This window comes from Nicotiana tomentosiformis, chromosome 1 (genome assembly GCF_000390325.3).
Source record: "Nicotiana tomentosiformis chromosome 1, ASM39032v3, whole genome shotgun sequence".
Classification (NCBI taxonomy): domain Eukaryota; kingdom Viridiplantae; phylum Streptophyta; class Magnoliopsida; order Solanales; family Solanaceae; genus Nicotiana; species Nicotiana tomentosiformis.
This window is the reverse complement of record NC_090812.1, coordinates 39,748,681-39,775,929: the sequence shown is the minus strand read 5'-3', so window position 1 is coordinate 39,775,929 and position 27,249 is coordinate 39,748,681. Positions and strand designations below refer to the sequence as shown.

At 36.7% G+C, this 27,249-nt stretch overlaps 2 protein-coding genes across 8 annotated transcripts; both read right to left on the bottom strand.

The window, feature by feature from the left end:
- Positions 1-4,393: 4,393 nt before the first annotated feature.
- Positions 4,394-7,216, bottom strand: LOC104109408 (QWRF motif-containing protein 7-like). Its single transcript, XM_009618696.4, has 2 exons — positions 7,048-7,216; positions 4,394-6,376 (listed from the first exon to the last, which is right to left on the bottom strand). Exon 2 carries the CDS (start codon positions 6,345-6,347, stop codon positions 4,536-4,538), a length of 1,812 nt encoding a protein of 603 aa, XP_009616991.1. The 5' UTR covers positions 6,348-6,376; positions 7,048-7,216; the 3' UTR covers positions 4,394-4,535.
- Positions 7,217-20,747: 13,531 nt separating this feature from the next.
- On the bottom strand, positions 20,748-27,091 carry LOC104109409 (protein FAR1-RELATED SEQUENCE 3-like). 7 transcript variants are annotated; one of them, XM_009618697.4, is made up of 6 exons: positions 26,953-27,091; positions 24,279-26,571; positions 24,036-24,119; positions 23,694-23,843; positions 22,094-22,208; positions 20,748-21,851 (listed from the first exon to the last, which is right to left on the bottom strand). In XM_009618697.4, the coding sequence occupies exons 2-5, from the start codon at positions 26,502-26,504 to the stop codon at positions 22,098-22,100; spliced, it is 2,571 nt and encodes an 856-aa protein (XP_009616992.1). In that variant the 5' UTR covers positions 26,505-26,571; positions 26,953-27,091; the 3' UTR covers positions 20,748-21,851; positions 22,094-22,097. The 7 variants fall into 7 exon arrangements, with proteins under 7 accessions (XP_009616992.1, XP_009616995.1, XP_009616997.1 ...); XM_009618700.4 differs by having other exon boundaries at positions 20,748-21,838; XM_009618702.4 differs by having other exon boundaries at positions 20,748-21,835.
- Positions 27,092-27,249: the final 158 nt, after the last annotated feature.

Sequence of the window (27,249 nt, the reverse complement as noted above, 5' to 3'; positions counted from 1 at the left end):
ATGGGCGTTCGTATTTCGTAACTTTTGCCGGATTCCGAGACATGAGCCCCACGGACGATTTTTGAGTTAATTTCGGATTTTATTAAAAAAATATAATATTTTCTTATGAAATTAATTTCTATAATTTTTGTTGATTGTATCGAATTATTTTGGCTAGATTCGAGCCATTCAGAGTTGGATAATCGAGGAAAAGGCCTAGGTAAGTGACTTGTCTAACCTTGTGTGGGGGAAATTTCTCCTAGGATTTGTATTGATATGATAATTGTAATGTGTTGAAAGTCGTGTACACGAGGTGACGAGTGTGTACACGGGCTAAATGTGAAAGATTATGTTTTTAAATTGTGTAAGTCACTGCTGCATATTAATTAAATTATTTTATCTTATTATATTCTTCATTCATTGATCTAATTTATATACTTTAAATTTGCTTGACCTTCTCCTGCTAATTATTTTTACATTTTTAGCTGAAATTTAATTTCTTTTATTCTGTGTATTATTTGAAGGTGGAATTTTTTTAATTTAAATATTATTAAAAATGAAGTATTTTACATTTAAATATTTGATATTTAGACAAGGTGTTAAACTTGTGAAATATTATTTTTGCTGAATATTTTGTGAGATTTTCGTACTCATTGTGATGGAGCCGTGAGCTCTTTATTGTGAAAAAATATTGTTGTTGATTTATTTTGGCAAGTTGAATTATTTGGGCACTTAAGGTACAAATTGTGATATATTGTGATATTGATATACATGCAGTGGTATAAGGTCTGGGTGTTGAAATACATACGGTGAGATAAGGGTGGCTTGATACGCGTGGCTAGTAGGAGAACTCCTAGAAGTCATGCGATGTGATAAGGGTGGCTAAAACGCGGGATGCTATTTTGGAAAAAATATTTTCTTTAAAATTAAATGTGAAGGCTCCCGCAGTGATATAAGGAAATGAGATATTGTGAATTTATTTATGATTTGGGACTACGAGGCGGTACCTCGGGAGTGCCCTTGTTGATATTGATTTATGGCCGCAGTTGCCTTTGATTATTGTTGTGATTTTCTTAAAGTTGAAAGGAATTTTGTTTTGTTTCCATGAGGTATTATTTGCCATTATTTTGTGTAATTAAACGGTGACATACTACTTGATTTATTTTTATTTTTATTTTATTTTTATTATATTGTTAAATATTTTACCATGCCATTATTATTTTCTAGTAGGGCCTGACCTGACCTTGTCACTACTCTACCGAGGTTAGGCTTGATACTTACTGGGTACCGTTGTGGTGTACTCATACTACGCTTCTGCACATCTTTTTATGCAGATCCAGGTACATCCTACCAGTACAGACATCAGTGAGCTACCTGTGTACGAAGACTTCGAGGTATATCTGCCAGCGTCTGCAAACTCCGGAGTCCCCTTCTATTCTTATTATGTTGCTTTCTTATTTTTCTTTAGACCTTGATATAGAGATACATTGAGGATAAATTCTTAGAAGCTTGTGACTTATTTTACCGGGTTTTGGGAGTTATAATTATGTGAATTGCATATTTATTTATAGAGACTAGGTACCATCACGACATCCTACGGAGGGAATTTGGGGTCGTGACATAATTAAAGAAACTCTATTCAATTTTGTCGTTATTTATGTTGCAATAAATTAGAATTGTTCAAGTTTCCATGTTTACCTAATTAACGTTAGGTAAGTTTTTAAAGTTTTCTATTTCTCTTTTTGTTAGAATAATAAAATCTTTTAATTTATTTTAAAGGCCTAATTTAAATTTTGAAAAATTTAATAAACTAAATTTTATTTGATTTTAATGTCCTAAATATTTGGAGAAGCGCTAAATGACAAGATTATCCGATGTAAAATCATATTTTAAAGGGTAAAAAGGGGGAACGATATTTCGCTAAGGGCCTTCGTGCTTTTAATATAGTATATAGATATAGATATAGATATAAATATAGATATAGATAGATACTAGTTTAGCTCTAACAAAATTATTATATTAAATACTTGAGAAATTGAAGGAAAAACTTTAAGAGGATATTTACTATATTCCTAATGTCATCATCGTATAAGAAAATATTTTTATTTAATTAATAAAGTCAAATAACATAAAATAGCAATGTTTTTAGTGATTGTACAATTTATACAATATGGAATCTCTTACGAATTGGAGTTTTGTGTTTTTTATAATAGTATAGATATAAATACTTGTCTATTTTTGTTTGAAGCTTACTCTTCTAACTTTTTGAGATGTTAAGTTATAATTTTCGTAAAATTAATTTCTTTTTAATTGATAATATAATCAATTTATTTAATTTAATTTTTCTTGAGATATTATTAATTTTATGTAAGACTTTATTCATTGAAGAATTTCCGACTGAAACAACAGTTAAAATTATTCGATGATAAATAGGCATTTCGGATAAAGATGAAGTCTTTATCTAATTGAGTATATATAAAATAGATTAATTTGATATTTTGCTTATTAGTTATTATGAGGGTATTTTTTTTATAAAGTGGGATATCCTGGTGAAATCATAGATTGCATATGTGTTATCTTGAAATCTCTCATGTACTATTTGTGATTACCAGTATTTTAAAAGGCGTTTTCGGGGCGAGCCCTTGGGCGAGGCGCACCAAAAACGCCCAGAGGCGATGGTGCGGGGCGAAAGTCTCAAGAAGCGTATGCCCGAGCGTTCGGTGCGTACATCCGGGCGTTTGAGGATCGTTTTTTAGTTAGGCGCAAGCCCTAGAGACTTTTTCAAATTAAAACAAAATTTGTTGAATAAGTCCTTCATATAATGCCTAAATTCTCAAAAATCAGGTTGGTAATTACTCAAAAGTTTTAAAAAGGAACTAAAATGTATTAAATTTAAAAGTCAAAACTTTTTTTATTGATTGAAGTCCTAATTCATGGTCTTTTCCAATTCTTTATCTTGTCCGCTAGTCTGCTAATATCTCCCAAAAGCAACGAATATTCAATTTGTTTTTACAAATATAAAGAGAACTCCATTCTCTTTCATAGCAGTAAGTTCAAAGTTCAAATTGCAGGTTAGTCATCCTTTTTATTCCTCCATGCATGTAGAAAACTTTATTCTTTTAGACTCAAGTTACTTGTGCTTATAAGTACTGTATAATAGATTGTTTTGACTAGTTTTTTGTGGGACAGAGCGCGTGCGCACACACATTATTTTATAGTTTTCTTCAATTTTTATGCAATTTTACCTGTTTATAAATATTTACTGTAATTATATTATTTTATAAAATATTAAAAATTATATACCTATGGGGCTTACGCTCCGTGCCTCGGGGCTTACACCTCGATGAGGCATATGCAAAACGTCTCGCCTTACGTCCACGCCTTTTAAAACACTGGTGATTTCCTAGGTGATCTCTAGTTCCTCGCTCATCAGTTATTACAATGATAAGTTTTTTATAAAGTGGGAAATCATGTTGAACTCATAGATTACCTATGTGTTATCTAGAAATCACTCATGTATTATTTATGATCGCCTAAATTATATCGGGTTGATCGCTCATTAGTTATTATCAGGATCATTTATTTTATAAAGTGGAAGAATAATGGCGAAATCGTATATCGCCTATGTATTACCTAGAAATCCCCATGTTTTGATTGCATAAGTGATCTCCGACCCCAATTGATCGCTTATTAGTTATTACCATGATCTTTTTCTAACAAAGTAAAAAAAAATCCTAGTTAAATCATAGATTATCTGTGTTATCTTGAAATTGCTCATGTATTATTTATGATCGTCTAAGTGATCTGCGATTGATGCTTATTAATTCTTACTAGGATTATTTTCTTTATAAAGTGGGAGATCCTGGTGAAATTTAGATCTCCCATGTGTTACCTAGAAATCACTCAAAAAATTTTAAACTCGATTTAACTACGAAGTTTTTGACTACAACCCAGTCCAAATCATATCTAAATCTTCTTGAAATTTTGTAGATTGACTCATCTATTTTCAACAAACCCCAGCCATAGCGATTGAGAAAAAACCTTTTTTTTTTTGCCTAGATTTTTTGAATGTTAATTATATCATTGGTAACAAATTTTGACTCCAAACCAGTCCAATCACCTTCAATTTTCCTCAAATTTTGTATATTGCATCATCCATGTGTCTCAATAAATTTTAACCATACATATTGAAAAGGAAATCATTTTTTGCTTAGTTTTTTGAATGTTGTATATAAGGTAACTTTTTTTGATTTGTAATATGTCTTAACGACTAATTATTGGCAAGTCATGTCTACTTGTGACTTATTTATGTAGTTCTCTCAAGAATCTACACTTTCATCCATAATGAAATCCCTAAAAACGATACAAAGGCAAAAAAAATGTGATTAGTGATTGGTAACAAGCTGACAACAAGTGCTTCAAAAGCTTTCATTATCATTAATAAGAACAATAATAATTATTTGAATTACATATTTTTATATCCAATAAAAAATAATTTTTGGGGCCTAAAAGCAAGAGCTTTATTGGCCTAGGGGTGAAGGCGCCCTTGAGAATCTTCACTCTTTCTGAACTTGATGAAGGTTGTTTCTATGCATTTGAATCATCTGTCCCCTTAAACTCCATTCTGTCACCTGTGAGATATATGTCTTCAACAATAAATCCCCACATTCCTCAACAAGAGCTCTCTCTACACCACTCACTCTAGCTAGTTCAGATATTAAACTTTCTGTTTCTTCTGCCTTTTGCATAAAGTTCTGAATCTGCAAACTGATCATTTCCATCACCTTTGTAGATGAATTAAGAGCCTCTCCTAACTCTCTTGTATTAACCTGAACTTCCGCGCTGATAGGAAGTCTTAGAGAGCAATTGCGCAAGGCACCAGTTGTACCTGAAAGAGAAGTTGAGTAATCCTCTTCCAGGTTAGCCCATTCCTCAAGACATGGTAATTGTGCTTCAAGAATAGTGGATAAAGTTTTGATCCTTTTCAAATAACCAAGTTCAGCGCGTTTCCGGTGAACAGCTTCACGTAAACCAGATAACTGGTGTGCAAAAGAATAAAGTCTTCCCTCATTGTCCTGTCTTTGAGAATGCATAGAGGCCTCTGCTCTGGCATTCGCAAATCGCCATTGAAGGTAACGATTATAGAGCAACTTGAAGGAATGCACATCTTCTTGATCACAGAAACCCTTCCTTCCTTTCCTTGCATCTGGTCCCAGTTTATTGGATGTTGGATGTGGAGGCAAGCAAAGGCTCCCCATTTTGAAAGAAGATCTAGAAGGGATGGAAGCAAACATGTCATTTGGTTTGAGAGACAGCCAAGAGGAGGAATTTTCGTTGCCAGCAGTTGGCAAATGCAGTGAACGAGCGCAACTAGAAGATGCAGGTTTATAAGAACTGCAATCATCAAATGTTCTGCTATTATTGTCTCTATTTCTCTCAGTAAGACATCTATCAACCTCGGGCATAGAAGACCTCACCGTTGATAATGTCCGCGTCTTATTGCTCTGGGTGCAAACTGGAGAACTCGGACATGAACTTCCCTTAGTAGTCTGAGTGCAAACTGGAGAACTCGGGCATGAACTTCCCTTAGTAGTAGCAGCAGCACCAGAATCGACATCATGACAAGTCGAAACTTTTGAAAGCTTTCTGGAGACTAATGCTCCATCATCCTGAGATACTGTACACGGATTCACAGGTGTAGCAGTAGCCTCCCGCAATAATTTATCAGCGGCACTGACCAATGTTCCTCCAGAATTATTGGTTGGACAGTGACGGTGTAAAGACTGAGGAGTCTTATATCTAGACGGGATAATCCTAGCAGCACCAGTCACTGTAGGTGTGTCAAGTCTTGAGGAGGTTTTGCTACTTTTTGATTGCAAAACATCTGCAAGTTGCTGTTGATGTACTCTAGTGCTGCCATGTTCCTTAGAAAATTTAATTTGCTGCTGCTTTCTCTGAGTGCAGACCGGAGAATTCGGGCATGAATTGCTCTCAGCAGCAGCAGCACAGCCATCAGCATCATTGCCTGTTGAAACTTTGGAGAGCTTTTTATGCACAACTGCTCCATCACCACTTGACACTGAACAAGGATTTACAGGAGTAGAAATAGCCTCCTGTAACAGTTTAGCAGCAGCACTGACCGATGCAAATCCAGGATTACTCGTTGAACTAGAACGGAGTAAGGACTGAGGAGTTTGCCTATATCTAGATGGGACAATCCTAGCAGCACCTGTCACTGTAGGGGTGTCGAGCCTCGAGGACATCTTACCACCTCTTGACTGCATAACATCTTGTTGTTGCTGTACTCTGGCGCCTCCATTTTCCTTTGAAACATCTATAGGTTGCTGCCTTCTCTGAACAGAGGACATTACGGCTGTTTAACCGTGGCAATTTGTTCCTACCCGATAAAATTGTAATCATTAATCAGATAAATCAAGTGACCATGCATATAGATGCTGCTGCTCAGTAAACAAGTTAAACTGAAAATACCAAATACATCTTAATGAGAAATTAGGATGTTAATGACCAAAACACTAAAATGAACAACAGAAAAATTACATGAATTACAGAATGCCCAAAATAGAAAAATGATACCAGATAATCCACCTTTGACACAAAAAATATTGGCAATACAGCCAGATATTAACTGTCAGGCTTCAATAAACTAGCCTTTGGTTAATTTAAGGGTCACTAAAAATCAATCGATTTCAAAGAAATAGATCTGAGATAATCAGAAAATGAAACCCTTTATTTGAGCAGTTAAAAGAATTTTGAATTCGTCTCTACTGCTGAAAACTCATACTAAAAGCAATACAGTTCTACTATTTTCTCTTATGACAGAATAGTAAAAAACATTATTTACCACACGCCATCACATCTGTGAAGCAACAGTCAAATCAATAGCATACAAAAATGCACATTAACTTTGTAAAAATCAAAACAGCTGTGAACAAATCGAACCCAATAAAACGATTTCTATTCTGACCATTATAAAATAACTCAAAAAAGGGATTTTGGATAATGGTGAAAATCGTTATGCAGAAAAAGTAAAAAATAAAAGGACCTTACAATTCTGAATGCAGCGTATAGAGGTGGTTTCAGCGATGAAGTTGGCCGAAGAAGGAACTGAAATTTCAGATGGGAATTGGAGAAACTGCCCTTCTCAGCCGAAGTGTCAACGAGGAATTTTGACGGAAAAGAAAGGACAGAGTTAGTGATGTGAGAGAAAATGAAAGGAGATGATAAAAGTGCTAAATATAGTAGCCGTTGATGAGAGCAAGAAAACTAGCCGTTGGGCAAATAAACTTAGACGGGCCGATAACGGTTCAAAAGAGCGTCAAGTACTGAAACGGCTGAGTTACACAAATAGCGCCCCTTCAATATAAAAGCATCTTACTCGAATAGTAGCAAGTGGTGTACATTTGTATTTAAGAGTTGGCCACTTTATTAAAACTAGTTTAATAGTTTGAAGTTCGAAAATGATCACCTAATTTTAAACTTAAAATCTAATCTCATATTTAGACCGCGGGTCTAAAGGTTCAACTCCTGCAAACAAGGCCTCATAAACGGCCACATGGTGCTATTTGACGAGGAAATAGCACCCATTGGCCACTTTTTCAGCCCTATAAGAGAAACATAGCCATTTTCATGGAGTTTTAAATTCCACATGTGAAAATCCAAGAATTTGTCATGGACTTTTACTTGTGGAATTTGAAACTCCATGAAAATGGCTATTTTTCAATTACAAATACTAAACATGGCTATTTGTGAACTTAACCCATAATCAACTGCACATGGGTGCTGAAAAAAGAAAAGTGCACATGGGTCCTGGGCCAGCCCAATTGAGATTGTACTGAGCTGGGCCTGGCTAGAGTACCTCATCAATTGTAGACTCACTTCAATTTGTTCGGGGGGGGGGGGGGGGGAGGGTTAATATTGCAATAAATATGTTTGATTTGGAAAAAAAATAAAAAATGAAACTTTGTTTTCCAAATGAAACAAGTTAATCGCAATTAATGGAGCCTCCGCGGGTTTGTGGAGGCATCCAGATTAATTATTTCGAAATTAACATAACACAAATCATAAGCCCTGACAAATAACATCGTCCAGATTCTAAAATTTCGATGTGGGACTTTAATAATGCTTAGTAAATTTTATACTTGTCAAGTAACTTTAACTGGAATATTTTTCTAATCAGTAACCAAAAAACGAGTGAAGAAATAGGTTCAGAATAACAGCTAGACAAAAGTTTCTGCCACATGTACGTAGAATCATCTAATACTCTAGTTCAAATCTCCACCTTGACCTAATTTTGGCTTATATATAGTAAGTGGGCCAAATTTTTATGACTTTTGTCATGACATAATATCCACTATAATAAAATTTGTGGATCATGACATTTGCCATGACATAATATCCACTATTAGGCCAAGAATTTCTTGCTATAAATAGAGGAGTTTCTCCCCATTTGTAAACACACCAATTCAAGAGCTTTTCACTCTTGTCTTTCTTTCTCCTCCTTTATTTCATTATAGAGTATATTGTAAGAGAGTGAGTGTTGGGAAATACTTGTGTGAACCCTTTCTTTGGAGTGATCTTGTAAGGTTATTCTCTTGAGGTATTTGGGACTAATTAGAGTATTTACTCTAATTTTGTACTCTCCTTTGTACTCTTGTTGGTATAGTGAAATTGCTACTCTCCGCTTGTGGACGTAGGTCACCTTGATCGAACAACGTTAAATTTGTGTCTTCTTTATCTTCTTTAATTGTCGTTATTATCAACTTGCATTGTTTTTGTTATTGTCATTATAACATTATTTTGCTAAATTCCGCACTACCCGGTTTACCGATCCTAACAAATTGGTATCAGAGCCAAGTCAACCGGATTAGTTTAAATAGCCAAAATGACTCTAACAAAGTCTTATGTTGAGAAATTTGACCAAAGCGCAAACTTCGAAATGTGACAATTAAAGATGGAAGCTATCCTAATTCAGGATGGCTTAGATTTGGCACTGCAAGGAAAGGAGAAGATGCTAGATAAAATGACGGACGAGGAGTTTGCCGTCATAGATAAAAAGGCAAAAGCAGGTATTATTTTAAATCCTTCAAATGAGGTTTTGCGTGAAGTTGCAGCAGAAAGCTCAGCCAAAGGTATATGGGAAAAGCTTAAAACCCTATATATGAAAAGAACAGTAGAAAACAGGCTTTACCTTAAGCAAAAACTCTACACTTTTTGTATGGCTGAAGGTACCTCTATACTTACACATCTTGATACTTTTGATTCTCTTCTTATGGAATTAAGTAACATAGATGCTGAAATTAAAGATGAGGATCAAGTTGTGTTATTGCTTGTTTTCTTACCCTAGTCGTTTAAACATATAAGAGATACTATGCATTATGGAAAGGATAATATCTCTTATAAAGATATCAAATCTATTTTAAAATTAAAATAACAAATATATAGAGATATTACTGGGGAAACTAGTGGAAACCAAGGGGAAGGCTTATTCATAAGAGGTAGATCCAATAAGAAAGATTCAAGTAGTGAGAAACCTCAATCAAGGTCAAAATCCAGATACAGAAATGTCATGTGCAAATATTGTCATAAGAAAGGTCACATTATTTTTGAATGCTTTAAATTAAAAAATAAAGAAAAGCATACAGAAAAGAAAAATGAGCACAAAAATACTGACACTGCCGAAGCAAGTGTAGCTGCTGATGAGACTGAGGAAATTATTTTTTTAGCAACTAATAATAGTTTTAAATCTAACAATGAGTGGATTTTAGATTCGGATTATTCTTATCATATGTGTCCCAATCGGGATTTATTTACCACATATGAATCTATTGGAGGTGGAGTTGTCTTGATGGGTAACAATGTTGCCTGCAAAGTTATTGAAAAAGGTACAGTCCGAATCAAAATGCACGATGGTGTGGTGAGAACTCTCACCGATGTTAGACATATTCCTGACTTGAAGAAAAATCTCATCTCTTTGGGCACTCTAGAATCTCTTGGGTGCAAGTACAGAGGTGAAGGTGAAGTTCTAAAAATTTATCATGGTGCTCTTATAATCATGAAAGCACGCAGATCTGGTACGTTGTATACTCTTTTGGGATCTACTGTTACAGGTGCTTCTGCAGTTTCAATATCAGATAAATCAGATTCTGACATCACCAAATTGTGGCATATGCGATTGGGGCATATGAGTGAAAAAGGTCTTTCCATCCTCAGCAAAAGAGGTCTCGTATATGCCAAAGTACCGGAAATATAGTGTTTTGTGAACATTATGTGTTCGGGAAGCAGAAAAGAGTCAGCTTCAAATCTCCAGCGATTAGTAGAACAAAAGGTACTTTGGATTACATTCATTCAGATCTTTGGGGTCCTTCACGTACCCCATCAAAAGGTGGTACCAGGTATATGTTAACTTTTATTGATGATTATTCAAGAAAAGTTTGGGTTTATTTCCTGAACAATAAAAGTGATATTTTCTTAAATTTCAAACAATGGAAAGTTTTGATTGAGAAACAAACAGGAAACAGGTTAAGCGGCTTAGAACAGATAATGGCTTGGAATTTTGTAATGATGAATTCAACGAATTTTGCAAGAATGAAGGAATTGCTCGACATCGTACTGTGAGAATGACAGCTCAGTAAAATGGTGTGGCAGAAAGGATGAATAGAACTCTTTTGGAAAGGGCTCGTTGTATGATTTCAAATACTGGGTTGACAAACGCCTTTTGGGCAGAAGCTATCTCTACAGCTTGTTATATTGTCAACCGAGCTCCTTCTGCACCTTTGAACTTTAAGACTCCAGAGGAAATGTGGTCAGGTACTCCTGCTAATTATTCTGATTTAAAGATATTTGGTTGCCCTGCATATATGCATGTAAATAGTGGAAAATTAGAGCCAAGGGTTAAAAAGTGCATTTTCTTTGGGTATGCATCTGGGGTGAAAGGATACCGACTATGGTATCCTGATCCCACGACACCAAAATTTATAATTAGCAGAGATGTAACCTTTGACGAATCCTCTATGTTACATTCTAGAAAAGAGTCTTCTAGTTCTTGTAATACAGATAAAGGAAAGAGTACATAGAAGCAGGTGGAGGTTGAGATTAGCATTCTATCTAAGCCAAGCTCATCAACTTTGGAGCAAAATGCAGTTGAAACTCCTGAAGTTGAGCCAGAAGCTGAAATTCCTGAAGTTGAGACTCCTGAAGTTGAACCAGAAGAAAAGAAGTATTTTATAACCAAACATAGACCAAGAAGAGAAGGTAAACATCCATTAAGGTTTAAATATTATGTTGCATTTGCTTTTTTAGTTGCACAGGAAACTGAAGAAATTGGAGAACCATCAAAATATTCAGAAGCAGTTTCTGATGCTGACTTAGCCAAGTGGTTGGTTGCAATGAATGAAAAAATTGAGTCTCTCCACAAGAATGGTACTTGGTCTCTTGTGAAGCCGCAATCAAGAAAAAAAATTGTTGGTTGCAAATGGGTCTTCAAGAAAAAGGATGGCATTCCAGGGGTTGAATATGCGAGGTATATGGCACGATTAGTTGCAAAGGGTTATAGTCAGGTACAAGGAGTTGATTTTAATGAAATTTTCTCACTTGTTGTTAAACATAGCTCTATTCATGTCTTGCTTGCCTTCGTTTCCATGAATGATTTGGAATTAGAACAACTTGATGTTAAGACAACTTTCTTACATGGCGAACTTGAAGAACAAATATACATGCATCAACCCGAAGGATTTGAAATTGAAGAAAAGGAAGATCATGTTTGCTTGTTGAAGAAATCCTTGTACGGATTAAAGCAGTTTCCAAGATAATGGTATAAAAGGTTTGATTTATTTATGTTCGGTCATGGTTATTCGAGGAGCATGTATGATAGTTGTGTTTACTTCCGGAAGTTAAACGATGGTTCATTTGTGTGCCTATTATTATATATTAATGACATGTTCATTGCTGCTAAGGATTTAACAGAAATTCACAATTTGAAAAGTCAGCTGAAAAGTGAATTTGAGATGAAATATTTAGGAGCAGCTAAGAAAATCCTTGGCATGGAGATCAAAAGAGATCGAAAAGCCAACACGTTATTTCTGATCCAGAAGAAGTACTTGAAAAAGTCTTGGAGAGGTTTGGTATGAAAGATGCTAAACTAGTTAGTACCCCTCTTGCTACTCATTTTAAGTTATCAGTTGCTCAGTCCCCGTAGTTAGAGGAAGAAGAGAGGTACATGGCACAAGTTCCTTATTCCAGTGCAGTCGGCAGTATTATGTATGCAATGGTTTGTACACGTCCAGACATTTCACAAGCAGTGAGCGTGGTAAGCCGGTTTATAGCTTGCCCTGGTAAAGCACATTGGCATACTGTGAAATGGATTCTCAGATACTTGCGAGGTACTTCAAACATATGTTTGGAGTTTGGGAGAAATACTAACACTTTGGTTGGTTTTGTAGACTCAGATTATGCAAGTGATCTTGACAAAAAAGATCACTGACAGGCTATGTATTTTGCATTGGTGGTTGCGCTATTAGTTGGAAAGCTACATTACAACATGTAGTAGCTTTATCTACTACCGAATCAGAATATATGGTAGTGACCGAGGAGATCAAAGAAGCTTTATGGTTAAAGGGTCTATTTGCGAAACTCAGTTCACACCAAGGTGGTATTACCATTTTCTGTGATAGCCAAAGTGCAATTCACTTGACTAAAAATCAAATGTATCATGAGAGGATGAAGTACATTGATATAAAGTATCATTTCATCCGAGAAATCATTGCTGAAGGAAAGGTCTATGTTCAGAAGATCAACACTGGAGACAATCCTGCTAACATGTTCACAAAACCTCTTCCAGTGTCCAAGTTCAAGCTTTGCGTGAACTTGATTGGCATTTATGAAGAATGATTTTGCCCATTGGGGTTTTTTGCGGAGAAGGTGGAGCAAATTTACTATATATAAGCCGAAATTAGGCCAAGGTGGAGATTTGTAATATGGCCATTAATTTGGCTTCTTCTCAAGTGGGCCAAATTTTCATGATAATTTTGATGACAAATTTCATGCCACCATTCCAATTCCCTTGGCCTTGGTTGCCCTAATTTTGATTGTTTCTCTGTGATCTCCATTGTTGTTGATTTGGAGCATTGCTTCGTTGACCTTGGTAATTGTTCACATATTTAACCTCTTCACTTTGATCGTCATAAGAGTCATCTTGGTTGTACCCACTACCACTTTGCTCAAATTGATCCTGATTGTGTTGAACTTGTTGACCTCTTTGTCTCCTCTTGTTAACCATTACATTCACTCCTTCCATGGCATTTCCTTGCTTTGGCCCCTGAACCTGCTGAAGTTTTGCCTTGGCTAACTGATTCATGGTAGTTGTCAACTATACTATGGCTTGTCCGTGATCATGGAGTTCCTTGTGAAGGTCACATTAGGGTCACCCTGAGGAACGTTGTCCCGACTTTGCCAAGCTGAAGAGGTGTCCGCCATCTCATCTAATATTTCACATGCTTCTGAATATGGCATGTTCATGAAGTTACTCCACGCGAGCTGATTCACCACACACTGGTTAGTTGTGTTGATACCCCTATAAAATATTTGCTGGATCATTTCTTCAGTCATATCGTTGTTGGGGCACTCTTTGACCATTGTCCGGTACCGTTCCCAAATCTCATGTAATGGTTCATTTGGCTCTTGTCTAAAAGCAAGGATTTCATCTCTCAATGCTTCCATATGTCTTGGAGAAAATAACTTTGCTATGAACTTCTCGGCAACTCATCCCAAGTAGTGATGGAATGGTTGGGTAGCCTCTCAAGCCAATCCAAAGCCTTCCCTCTAAGTGAAAAAGGGAAAAGCCTCAACCTCAAAGCGTCTTTAGATACATTCGTCTGCTTGCTCTACCAGAATGTGTCTACAAAACTTTTGAGATGCTTATATACATTCTGATGTGGAGCTCCGGTGAAGAAACCCCTTTGTTCCAATAGAGTAAGCTTGACATTGGTTATTTGGAAATTGCCTGCCCAAATCCGGGGCGAGACAATTGCACTTGCATAGCCTTCATTGGGAAACACCTGGTGTGCTGCCCTTGGAGGAGGGGGGAGGGTTTGGAACGTTGTCATGAGGCAGGCGGCCTCTTCTTTGTACTTGAGGTTCAAGATGAACCTCATCCATTTCATTTTCATCTACCTCCTCCCCCTGAGGAATATGTCCAAGGACCTCGTTAAGAGCCATTTGGTACCTAAAAGCAATTGCCACACAAAAGTTAGAAAAACAGAAGGAAAGAAAATAAAACACACAAATAGTTAGTTATAAAGCTAAGACCGTCTAACTCCCCGGTAATGGTGCCAAAAATTGATCGGGTCCAAACCTACACCACTATTGAGTAGCAAGGATGGTCGATGCAGTTTTACCTAACAAGGTCGGGATCGATTTCCAAATGGAGTTAATTGATTTTGAATTAGGTTTATATCTAAATCTAGATGTGTGTGTTGCTCCTAATTGCACTTCCAAACATGATGGTGTTGATGCTACTTCTAATTCTATTCTATTGTATGCAATGATTAAAGCTAAGTACAATATTTTTGATGTTGGTTTTCCAGAGTTTAAAAGGACTAGGGTTCACACAAGTGTTTCCCAATACTCACTCTCTTACAATATACTCTATAATGAAATAAAGGAGGAGAAAGAAAGACAAGAGTGAAAAGCTGTTGAATTGGTGTGTTTACAAATGGGGAGAAGCTCCTCTATTTATAGCAAGAAATCTCTGACCTAATGGTGGAGATTATGTCATGGCAAATATCATGATCCACAAATTTTGTTATAGTGGATATTATATCATGGCAAATGTCATAAAAATTTGGCCAATTTGAGAAGAAGCCAAATTAATGGCCATATTACAAATCTCCACCTTGGCCTAATTTCGGCTTATATATAGTAAATTTGCTCCACCTTCTACGCAAAAAAACCTAATGGGCAAAATCATTCTTCATAAATGCCAATCAAGTTCAGGCAAAGCTTGAATTTGGACCCTGGAAGAGGTTTTGTGAACATGTCAGCAGGATTGTCTCTAGTGTTGATCTTCTGAACAAAGACTTTTCCTTCAGCAATGGTTTCTCGGATGAAATAATACTTTATATCAATGTTTTTCGTCCTTTCATGATACATTTGATCTTTAGTCAAGTGAATGACACTTTGGCTATCACAGAAAATGGTAATACCACATTGGTGTGAACTGAGTTCCGCAAATAGACCCTTCAACCATAAAGCTTCTTTGATCGCCTCGGTCACTGCCATATATTCTGCTTCGGTAGTAGATAAAGCTACTACATGTTGTAATGTAGCTTTCCAACTAATAGCGCAACTACCAATGCAAAATACATAGCATGTCAGTGATCTTTTTTTGTCAAGATCACCTGCATAATCTGAGTCTACAAAACCAACCAAAGTGTTAGTATTTCTCCTAAACTCCAAACATGTGTTTGAAGTACCTCGCAAGTATCTGAGAATCCATTTCACAGCATGCCAATGTGATTTACCAGGGCAAGCTATATACCGGCTTACCATGCTCACTGATTGTGAAATGTTTGGACGTGTACAAACCATTGCATATATAATACTGTCGACTGCACTGGAATAAGGAACATGTGCCATGTACCTCTCTTTTTCCTTTGACTGTGGGGATTGTGCAGCTGATAACTTAAAATGAGCAGCAAGAGGGGTACTAACTATTTTAGCATTATCATGCCAAACCTCTCCATGACTTTCTCCAAGTACTTTTTCTGGGTCAGAAATAGCCTGTTGGCTTTTCGATCTCTTTTGATCTCCATGCCAAGGATTTTCTTAGCTGCTCCCAAATCTTTCATCTCAAATTCACTTTTCAGCTGACTTTTCAAATTGTTAATTTTTGTTAAATCCTTAGCAGCAATGAGCATGTCATTAACATATAATAATAGGAACACAAATGAACCATCGTTTAACTTCAGGAGTCTTAACTTTAGAAATTTCAGCTTCTGGCTCAACTTCAGGAGTTTCAACTGTATTTTGCTCCAAAGTTGATGAGCTTTCCTGAGAGATAATGGCAATCTCAACCTCCACCTGCTTCTGTGTATTCTTTCCTTTATCTGTATTACAAGGACTAGAAAACTCGTTTCTAGAATGTAACATAGAGGATTCATCAAAGGTTACATCTCTGCTAATTATAAATTTTGGTGCCGTGGGATCATGATACCATAGTCGGTATCCTTTCATCCCAGATGCATACTGATCGGTTCCAAACCTACACCACTATTGAGTAGCGAGGATAGTCGATGCAGTTTTACCCAACAAGGTCGGGATCGATTTTCACAAGGAGTTAATTGATTTGGAATTAGGTTTATATCTAAATCTAGATGCGTGGGTTGCTCCTAATTGCACTTCCAAACATGATGGTGTTGATTCTACTTCCAATTCTATTCTATTGTATGCAATGATTAAAGTTAAGTACAATATTTTTGATGTTGGTTTTCAAGAGTTTAAAAGGAGTAGGGTAGTGACTTTCGCCTAAGTGGACATCTAACGGGTAGTAAGAATTTAGGGCAAGCTTGATTAATTTGGGATCGTAATATAGCCATCACACCTAAGTACTCACTCTATATCTCTCGATAGTTTGAATGATTTTGCCCAATTTGGCTTTCTCAAGTCCAACTGGGTATTCATGCAAGTCATGTGATATTAGCTCAATTCGGGTATTATTATATCTAGGTTTAACCCTTTAATTGGGGCTATCAATTTCTTGAGTTCAGCTCAATTCCTTGTTAGCCTAGTTTTCCCAGATTTAATCCCTCTTTCTCAAGAAGAGACCAAATCATAAAGGCATGAATCAGTGTTTGCAACTACTAATTCTATAATTCTAGCAAGAACTAAGCTAAATATCACTAACCCATAGACATTCAAGCCCTAAAATTCAAGACCCATTAAATACCCACACTAGGGTTAAGTCACAACCCTAGCTATGAGTCTAGCCACTCATAATAATAGCAGAAATCAAAGATAAGGAGAAGATATAATCCATAATACTAAATTAAAAGATGAAAATCCAATGTTTTAAAGTAAATCTTGTACAAAATTGCACAAAAAGGTAAACCTAGCTGTCTCACATACTCGGCAAAAATATAACATAACCTAAAATTGACAAAAAGATCTATTTATACTAAGTTAAAATTTTCGGACAAAAATACCCATGTGGAAGTTTCGCGGCCGAGTAATTCTGACCGCGGCCGTACACTTGCTTTCGCGTAATTCTGATCGCGGTCCGTATTTTTCACATCTGGACCTGGTTTGAATCTTGTTTCGCAGACCGCGTAATTTCTACCGCGTCCGCGTGAGAGACTTCCGCGGCCGCGTAATTTTGACGCGGACCGTCCTTCTTATTTTTGCTTGAATTATGCACTCTCTAAACCTTAGCAATCGCGGTCCGCAAAATTCCCATAGCGGTCGCGTCGGTACTTTCGTGGCCGCATCTTCTTGTCGCGGTCCGCGTTCATGTTTGTGCCCAAAAAATCATCTCTTATTCTTCATATCGCGGACCGCGAAATAATGGCTACGTCTGCGTTGATACTTTCGTGGCCGCACTTATTTAACGCGGTCCGCATTCCACACCGCTTGGCCCAGTTTTGGTTTTTGTTCAAGTTTTGACTTATTTATGAGCTGATTATGGCTCCTTTAGCTCATTTTGAACAATCCCTGCAAGCAAGCATATTAAGTTAGTTTCCGAAAATACCTTCACGTATTTTTGGTCCAAAACACAAGTAAAAGAGAGCAATTAATAGGCTAAAATTCCTACTTATCACATACCCAAGGAAAATATATTTTTTAGCCCTTGGCTCTAATTTTCCATTATTTATATGCATGTATGCAGGGCAACCAAATATCTTTAAATCAGAATAATTAGCAGGAGTACCTGACCACATTTCCTCTGGAGTCTTAAAGTTCAAAGGTGCAGAAGGAGCTCGATTGACAATATAACAAGTTGTAGAGATAGCTTTTGCCCAAAAGACGTTTGTCAACCCGGCATTTGAAATCATGCAACGAGCCCTTTCCAAAAGAGTTCTATTCATCCTTTCTGCCACACCATTTTGCTGAGGTGTCATTCTCACAGTACGATGTCGAGCAATTCCTTCATTCTTGCAAAATTCGTTGAATTCATCATTACAAAATTTCAAGCCATTATCTGTTCTAAGCCGCTTAACCTGTTTTCCTGTTTGCTTCTCAATCAAAGCTTTTCATTGTTTGAAATTTAAGAAAATAACACTTTTATTTTTCAGGAAATAAACCTAAACTTTCCTTGAATAATCATCAATGAAAGTTAACATATACCTGACATTACCTTTTGATGGGGTACGTGAAGGACCCCAAAGATCTAAATGAATGTAATCCAAAGTACCTTTTGTTCTACGAATCGTTGGAGATTTGAAGCTGACTCTTTTCTGCTTCCCGAACACACAATGTTCACAGAACTCCATATTTTCGGTACTTTGGCCACATAAGAGACCTCTTTTGCTGAGGATGGAAAGACCTTTTTCACTCATATGCCCTAATCGCATATGCCACAATTTGGTGATGTTTGAATCTGATTTATCTGATATTGAAACTGCAGAAGCACTTGTAACAGTAGATCCCAAAAGAGTATACAACGTACCAGATCTGCGTGCTTTCATGATCACAAGAGCACCATGAGAAATTTTCAGAACTTCACATTCACCTGTGTACTTGCACCCAAGAGATTCTAGAGTGCCCAAAGAGATGAGATTTTTCTTCAAGTCAGGAACATGTCTAACATCGGTGAGAGTTCTCACCACACCATCGTACATTTTGATTCGGACTGTACCTTTTTCAATAACTTTGCAGGCAGCATTGTTACCCATCAAGACAACTCCACCTCCAATAGATTCATATGTTGTAAATAAATCCCGATTGGGACACATATGATAAGAACAACCCGAATCTAAAATCCACTCATTGTTAGATTTGAAACTATTATTAGTTGCTAAAAAAATAATTTTCTCAGTCTCATCAGCAGCTACACTTGCTTCGGCAGTGTTAGTATTTTTGTGCTCATTTTTCTTTTCTGTATGCTTTTCTTTGTTTTTAAATTTAAAGCATTAAAAAATAATGTGACATTTCTTATGATAATATTTGCACATAACATTTCTGTATCTGGATTTTGACCTTGATTAAGGTTTCTCACTATTTGAACCTTTCTTATTGGATCTACCTCTTATGAATAAGTCTTCCCCTTGGTTCCCACTAGTTTCCTTAGTAATATCTCTATCTATTTGTTCTTTTGATTTCAAAATAGATTTGATATCTTTATAAGAGATATTATCCTTTCCATAAAGTATAGTATCTCTTATATGTTTAAACGACTGGGGTAAGGAAACAAGCAATAACACAGTTTGATCCTCACCTTTGATTTCAGCATCTATGTTACTTAAATCCATATGAAGAGAATCAAAAGTATCAAGATGTGTAAGTATAGAGGTACCTTCAGCCATACGAAAAGTGTAGAGTTTTTGCTTTAGGTAAAGCCAATTTTCTACTATTCTTTTCATATATAAGGTTTTAAGCTTTTCTCATATGCCTTTGGCTGAGCTTTCTGCTGCAACTTCACGCAAAACCTCATTTGAAAAATTTAAAATAATACCTGCTTTTGCCTTTTTGTCTATGACGGCAAACTCCTCGTCCGTCATTTTATCTGGCTTCTTCTCCTTTCCTTGCAGTGCCAAATCTAAGTCATCCTAAATTAGGATAGCTTCCATCTTTAATTGCCACATTCTGAAGTTTGCGCTTTGGTCAAATTTCTCAACATAAGACTTTGCTAGAGTCATTTTGGCTATTTAAACTAATCCGGTTAGATCTGGCTCTGATACCAATTTGTTAGGATCGGTAAACCGGGTAGTGCAGAATTTAGCAAAATAATGTTATAATGACAATAACAAAGACTATGCAAGTTGATAATAACGACAATTAAAGAAGATAAAGAAGACACAAATTTAACGTGGTTCGGTCAAGGTGCTCTACGTTCATAAGCGGAGAGGAGCAATTTCACTATATCAACAAGAGTATAAAAGAGAGTACAAAATTAGAGTAAATACTCTAATTAGTCCCAAATACCTCAAGAGAATAACCTCACAAGATCATTCCAAAGAAAGGGTTCACACAAGTGTTTCTCAACACTCACTCTCTTACAATATACTCTATAATGAAATAAAGGAGGAGAAAGAAAGACAAGAGTGAAAAGCTCTTGAATTGGTGTGTTTACAAATGGGGAGAAGCTCCTCTATTTATAGCAAGAAATCCTTGTCCTAATAGTGGATATTATGTCATGGCAAATGTCATGATCTACAAATTTTGTTATAGTGGATATTATGTCATGACAAATGTCATGAAAATTTAGCCCACTTGAGAAGAAGCTAAATTAATGGTCATATTACACTCTCCTATAGTTCAAATTCAGAAATTGTATACTGAGCATTCCTAGCATATCTAATCTAAAATGCGAAACATTCCGATAGATAACAATCAAAAATTTCACTAAACCTCAGGACAGAAGGCCAGCAATTGAAATTCAATAAATGGTAATGATAATTACTTGGGGTTTACGTGCTGCAACTCAAAATAGAGGGACTAAAGGTACATACACAGAACAGAGGGAATTCGAGACAAATCAACTCAATCCTTCAACCATGGACACTATATCAAATTAAATGTAATGACGATAGAACAATAAATTGCATGAAATTGGTTTCAAACTTTCATCTAGCGGAATACAAGAGATATCCCTCATACATGGGAGTGATATTAGCACAGGCAGCTTACATAGGAATATAATAGATTACACCTATACCTAAACTATAAAGGATAAATTGACCGGTATCTATCAATGAAACAGCAATTACTACTAACCTAAAATGATTACATTCTTTGCAAGATCCTCCACACAGACATGTACAACTAATTTTCCAGCATACAACTACAAGGTAAGTTCGGTCAACTACATAGAATAGTTAGACTAAGTGCTAACAGAAAGTAGAGCAAACAGAGTGGCTGCTAGAGATAACTACAGCTGTGAATATGTGCTGTCTCTGCCTCCACAAGCAATTTACACGGAGTTCCTACATAATATGTGGCAAAAAACTCGTTATTGTCATCCATCATCATCAACAACAACTTCTTATATGATGATGAGCAACTAACAACACAGATGTAGGAAAAGAAGTCGAGCAATCTTCAAATATCTCCAATTTGGTCTTTTGAATGGTTCTTCTCTGACTTACCATAGACCTGATTCTATCAAAGGATAAAGAAACCACGTTTGGATCAGTGTGAACTCTTATGTTTTCGGATAAGGTATGAACTCTTTTTTTCTCTTGGCGTAACTGGTAACGTTGCTGCCATGTGACCGGGAGGTCACGGGTTCGAGCCGTGGAAACAGCCTCTTACAAAAATGCAGCGTGCAACAGACCGTGGTTTGGCCATTCCCTGGACCCGGCGCATAGCGGGAGCTTAGTGCACCGGTCTTCCCTTTTTATGAACTCTTTGTTTTCTTGACACTTTTGGAGCACGTACAACTTTCCAGTCCAAATTGATGATTGAATGCTCTTTGCAAAGAGTCATGTTTTTGTATAAATTTCTCTCCTCTTGTATACAGCTTTAATGCCAGGTTCTTTCCATCAAATTATTATACCAATTACTAACTTCAAAAAGATCCTGTGCATATCGTTCTAAAGAATGCTACTGCTTCATCAGAGCGATTCAGATCGAAGGTGCATTACTTATTCTTGTTTGACTCACATGAATCCATGTACCTTTACCAATTCTGCTGCAGAGAATACCTCCATAGAGAAACATCAGGAACTGAGTAAGCTTAGGAATTTAAACCAGAGGTATTGAATCATTAAAGGTTGATGTATGCAACTTATATATCAACTCAAAATATATAATACTATCCAGGTGACACTTGCAATTTATTCAATTTCTCTTTCTAACACTGGGTATGTTGTTGAATCTCAAATAAGTCAATTGATGCTTCTAGTTCTTATATATCGACAAGAATAACAAGAGAAGTAGTATTCACCTACTCAAAGTTGTTCACGAATGTAAGCCATCGATCTCAGCATTGATCCTAGAGTATCCGTTGAAACTTGAAATTTCACTTCAGTTTCTCCAGAAGGTGTCTTAGTATCTTGAAGCTGTGATGGGAAATGATAAAAACTATCAGTTCATATATTAAAGGACAATACATCACTGCATTCAACTGACATTAATCCTCTCAATCTACAAGGAGAAATGCGATTCAAGGCTGGTAGATAATCAAGAGGAACACCTTTTCTAACTAAAATTTCACAAGGATCTATTATCTCTTCATAATTAGCTTTTCAGTTGTCATGAATGTTACTTTGGAGAGTCATATCAAGGACTACTAAATAGCAAATAGGAATGGCAGGCGGCCCCGCCCCGCAAAAATAAAAATTCTCTCTTTTCCTTTTAAAAGATAGATGACTGTGACAAGAAAAATAGATCGCCTTTTACAAGCTAAATTTTCCATTCATATATTTCAAACATAGAAGGGTCGCTGTTTATTTGTCTCTCAAGCCATATATGGCTTCAGATTTTTTCAACAATTAAATAGCAAGGAATAGTGCTATTATATATGGTAATATTTATAAGTGATTCAAAAAATAAAAGACGAAATTTTTTCCATATGAATTTAAATTGAATTCCACCGGCAAACAAAAATGAGAAGGAGTAATACAAAAGGATGAAAAAAATCAGTAAAGATTTTTAAAACTCCATAACAGTTAAGAATATAACAGTTCTTTTTAGTTTTATTTACATTCAAAACTTCTAACAATTTCAAAAGCCAGATCATTCATTGTATAATAGACACATGAATTGATGACACTGTATTTTGGGTTGTGGAGATCATTTAGTTCAAAAAATTAAATCCCCGCCCCGCGCCCCGCGCCCCGCGCCCCGCGCCCGCGCCCCGCGTGTTTTTTCATTTATTTAAAATTTGAACCCGCCCCGCCCCGCCCCGCTAACGTTCAAACCCGCACCGCACCCGCACCGCCCCATTGCCATCCCTAATAGCAAAGCCCAGCAGAGCATTTCATTAGCATACATGGCCAAGCTATTGGTGCATTTCCACCCGAATAATTAAGAGATAATTATACACCAGAGGGATACTGCATCCAGAAGATGAAAGGGAGGAAGAGGGAAGGGACAGAGGCCATTATTTGTTTCACATAATTTAGGCATATTCACTTGTATGTCGAGTATGCAGGTGCCAGGTGGTAAAATCGTCAAAACATCAAAAGAAAGAAACTCTCTTTCCCTTGATAGAAAAATTACATCATCCATCTACTAAAGAAAATTTTCAGAACTGTCGCCATAGTGATATCTAATAAAGCTCATTCACTAGATGGAAAGCACGTTAAAGCTTAATAAAGCTCATTTGAATATCTAATATTAATATTAAGATAGTCTTTAGAATGCCTCCCAATGTAACTAATCAGAATGTCCATACTGAATGAGTTTACTTTGCTCCAATTCTGACAAACTTGAAATAATATAATTAAGAATATGTGAAGCAGAAAAGCAACAGTTCAACAGCTCCCAGCTCTTTCAATGAGATTCTGAGATAGGAATAAAATCTTGAAATTCATGATGCAAACCTTTAAATTGATAACAGCTACTCTATTTGCCGGCAGTGAAAGCTGTTGACTTATGTAACCCATGGATTTCAGCATTGGCTCCAGAGTGACTCTTGTAACTCTAAACTGAACTTCTGTTTCCCCTGCTGGGCTCTTGCCATAATCTTGCAACTGAAAGTTGTATCAAATATGTCCAAATAAAATTTCACAAAGGAAATTATTATTTCCACCGATTTTAGACATTAAGAGGATCAAATTTATTTCTCAAGGGAGGAAGAAAAATCAAATCAACTGTATATCTGTTATCCGTATTCAGCCAGAGTATGACTCAGAGTAAAATCTTTTCTAAAACAGGGTACACACCTTCAAATTGATGACAGCCACTTTACTTGCTGGAGTTGTGTTTTCAATCACCCATGTCATAGACTTAAAACAAGTATAAACAACCTACATGAAACAAAATACGTGAAGGAGAGAAAAGGCATTAATTCATCTCTGCGGCAGTTGAGTAGGTCATTCTTTTCTTGTACAAAATAGTCAAAGACAGATAAAAATTTGAGAAATGTATATACAAGTTACAAAAGAGGTATTTCTTTCTTCTCATACCACATTATCAGCAAGGCCACCATCACGATTTATAGCCACAGGTGTCATAGTGGGCTGATTTAAGTCACCAGCAGGTAAACCGACATCATTAAGGTTAAAATGACGAGGCATTGTATCTTGCCAAGGCCATAAAGATGGTGCGGTATCAGAAGTAGCCAGAGTTCTTTTTATGCTCTCATCCTGAGTACTTCCACTTCCCTGTGAGCTAGGGGGTCTTATAATATTTTTCGCAACAATAGAAATCTTACTCAACCCGTCTCTTAAAGCACTAATCGCTGCATCATAGGTCTCCACAGAAACTGCCCCTTCTTCCGCATATCTTAAAGCTTCCAGACATAAGTGGTTGAAACGTGAAGAGAGAGAATTAATTCCTTGTTTAACAATGTCTTCTTCTGATCCTTGTCCAACTTTTGCATTCCTTGTCCACCTCCTAAGTATATAATGGGACGGAACTGTAAGAACATTAGTCACTGTGAAGACGGTTAAGATGTGCCTACACAAGATGCCCGAATACTCAAACATATGGCAGCTGCAACTCGCTTTCATCTCGGCAAGATTCAACATTACAATGTATGCTTTGTCATCCTGTTCATATTTTGCGACCCTAAATTTGCTTAGTCTCTCATCACCATCAATCTTATTGGCAGTGTAGGCAAAAGTTTCAACTAGTTCCTCTTGAAACTTTGCAAAAACTTTTTTGGTGTAGAGGTTAGATGCTTGTTGTTCCATTGGAGATGGGGTCTTTAGCATTGGTGTGGTGCAATTTGTATCAAAATCTGATTGAATTTCCCTTTCAAGTGAACTTTCTAAAGCTCTTTCATACTGCTTAAAGAACATTGGTAGAGTTGTCTGTTGATTCACATATCCATCAAAAAAGGAGGTTACACCCTGGTTCGAGGGAAGTGCAGCAAAGAAAGTATCTCGAAAATATACTGGAGCCCACTGGTTGCGAGCATTATATACAGCTTGAAGCCACTCATTTTTCCTGAGACCATACCTATCAAGTATAGAGGCCCAAGATAATTCGAAATCCTCAATAGTCTCAGAATAGTTAATGCAGCTATACAGCTTCCCATAAAAAGAAGGATGAGCCATATATATGTGAGCCAATCTTTCCTGCCCTTCTCGTAAGATATGCCACTTACAGATGCAATGACGAGTACCCGGTAATACTTGGTTGACTGCTGCCTTAATAGCTCTATCCTGGTCGGTTGTAATAGAAACTGGAGGGCGATTATTCATTGCAGATAGCCAGGTCCGAAAAAGCCAAGTAAAGGAAGACTCGGACTCATCTAAGAGTAATGCACAGCCAAACAAAACAATTTGTCCATGATGATTTACGCCTGTGAATGGAGCAAATGGAACCTGGAATTGATTTGGTCTATACATTGTATCAAAAATAACAGCATCACCAAAGTGACTATAAGCTATCCTCGATCTTGCATCAGCCCAAAAAGCATTCGTCATGCGATTTTCATCATCAAGTTGAATAGCATAGTAGAAACCAGGATTTTCCGCTTGCATTTTTTTGAAATAGTCAAGAAGATTATGGGCATCTCTTCCAAGTGTTCTCTTTCGGCTGCAAGGCTGGATAAACATTATTGGTATGACAGGGCTAAAGTTCTTGGTCACACGATTTGACTCCACAGGAGAAGCATCCTTAACACCTTCATTAGAACTGACAGATACATGATTTCCGTCCACCGGAACCATAACAACAGTTGGAGCCCCCGGTGTCTCTCCAACAGTCTTGGAAGCACCAGCAAAATGTTTACAAGGTCGAAGGTAATGCACCTTGCTGGGATTCACGATTGAATGATTGTGATCCTCAACGAATTTAGTCACAACCCAACTATCTGAATTTTTCCTCTCTATGCGAAGCATAGCGTTGCAACTCTCTATATTCTTCCTTCTAACAACTTCTCTGGAACAAGAATAGTCCCAACTAATGATAGGGCCGTCAGGTTTAGCTCGGCTGTACTGTCCAACATGTATGCTAAAGCCCACATGCCTAGCATATGCGTCAAAAAAATTCTTTGCTGCTTCTTCTGTTTGAAACTCCATCCCCACATATGGCTTCTCTTCCCCATCATCAAATTCAACGATAGCATCTCTTTCAGTAAAATTCTCCGGCAAACCCTGTTTAAAATTGTGATTTAGTTCAGCAGCTATTTCCCCAGTTTTTTGCCTCTTCTGCCCTTCTACATCAATCACTTCAATATTCATTTTACTGGGAAACTGACATTGACAGATCAATCAATTTCTTCTTGATCAAAACGTCCTCTTGTCATCTCTTGTAAAAAGAAAATGAACAATAGATGGCCTTAACATCATATGAAATGGAACAAGGTAACCAGTGACTCAATATTTTATACATTTAAAAACAAAAAAGAATAACCCAACACTCCAATTTTACACACATGAGCATACACCTTCCACTAAACTTTATATGGAAATAGATATCAATAATGTTTAGGACAAAGAAAATAACAAGTAATACTGCTTAAAAAATTATTAATATATATAATCTCAGCACCAGAAAGCAGTACTAATTGTTACCAAAAACGTAATAAACAAAGCCAGGCCATATGGGTTGATTATGCTAACGGGAGTAAAAACTAAGCAATTAGGGTAAAGGATTAGAAGTGAATACAAATTGAAGGCTAAATCTTACCCAAAAATATAAACCTGAAATTCGAGCCTAATTGTATGTAACTTTCAGCAAAATTTGTTGGGAGTGCTCCAAAGATTCTTGGCTAGGCTAGAGTGTTACTGATACTACTAGCTCTCTCTCCTCTCTCCTCTCTCTCTCTCTCTCTGCTCGCGCGCGCTGGTGCTGGGATTGTTAGAATGAAGAACTTTCTCTGCTCTCTTTTCCACTGTCCTAATTCTTTTTTCTCTTTTTGGTAGTTTTCAGTTTAATTTTGTCAAATGCAATGCAACTCCGGTAAAGCTTTGAATACCTCAGTCC

Coding starts and splice junctions, on each gene's coding strand:
- LOC104109409 (XM_009618697.4), bottom strand. CDS start 26,504: ATGAATATTGAAGTGATTGATGTAGAAGGGCAGAAGAGGCAAAAAACT. Junction 24,120..24,278: donor GTGGCCTTGCTGATAATGTG/GTATGAGAAGAA, acceptor TGTTTCATGTAG/GTTGTTTATACTTGTTTTAA. Junction 22,209..23,693: donor TAGCTGTTATCAATTTAAAG/GTTTGCATCATG, acceptor TTCCCATCACAG/CTTCAAGATACTAAGACACC.
- LOC104109408 (XM_009618696.4), bottom strand. CDS start 6,347: ATGTCCTCTGTTCAGAGAAGGCAGCAACCTATAGATGTTTCAAAGGAA.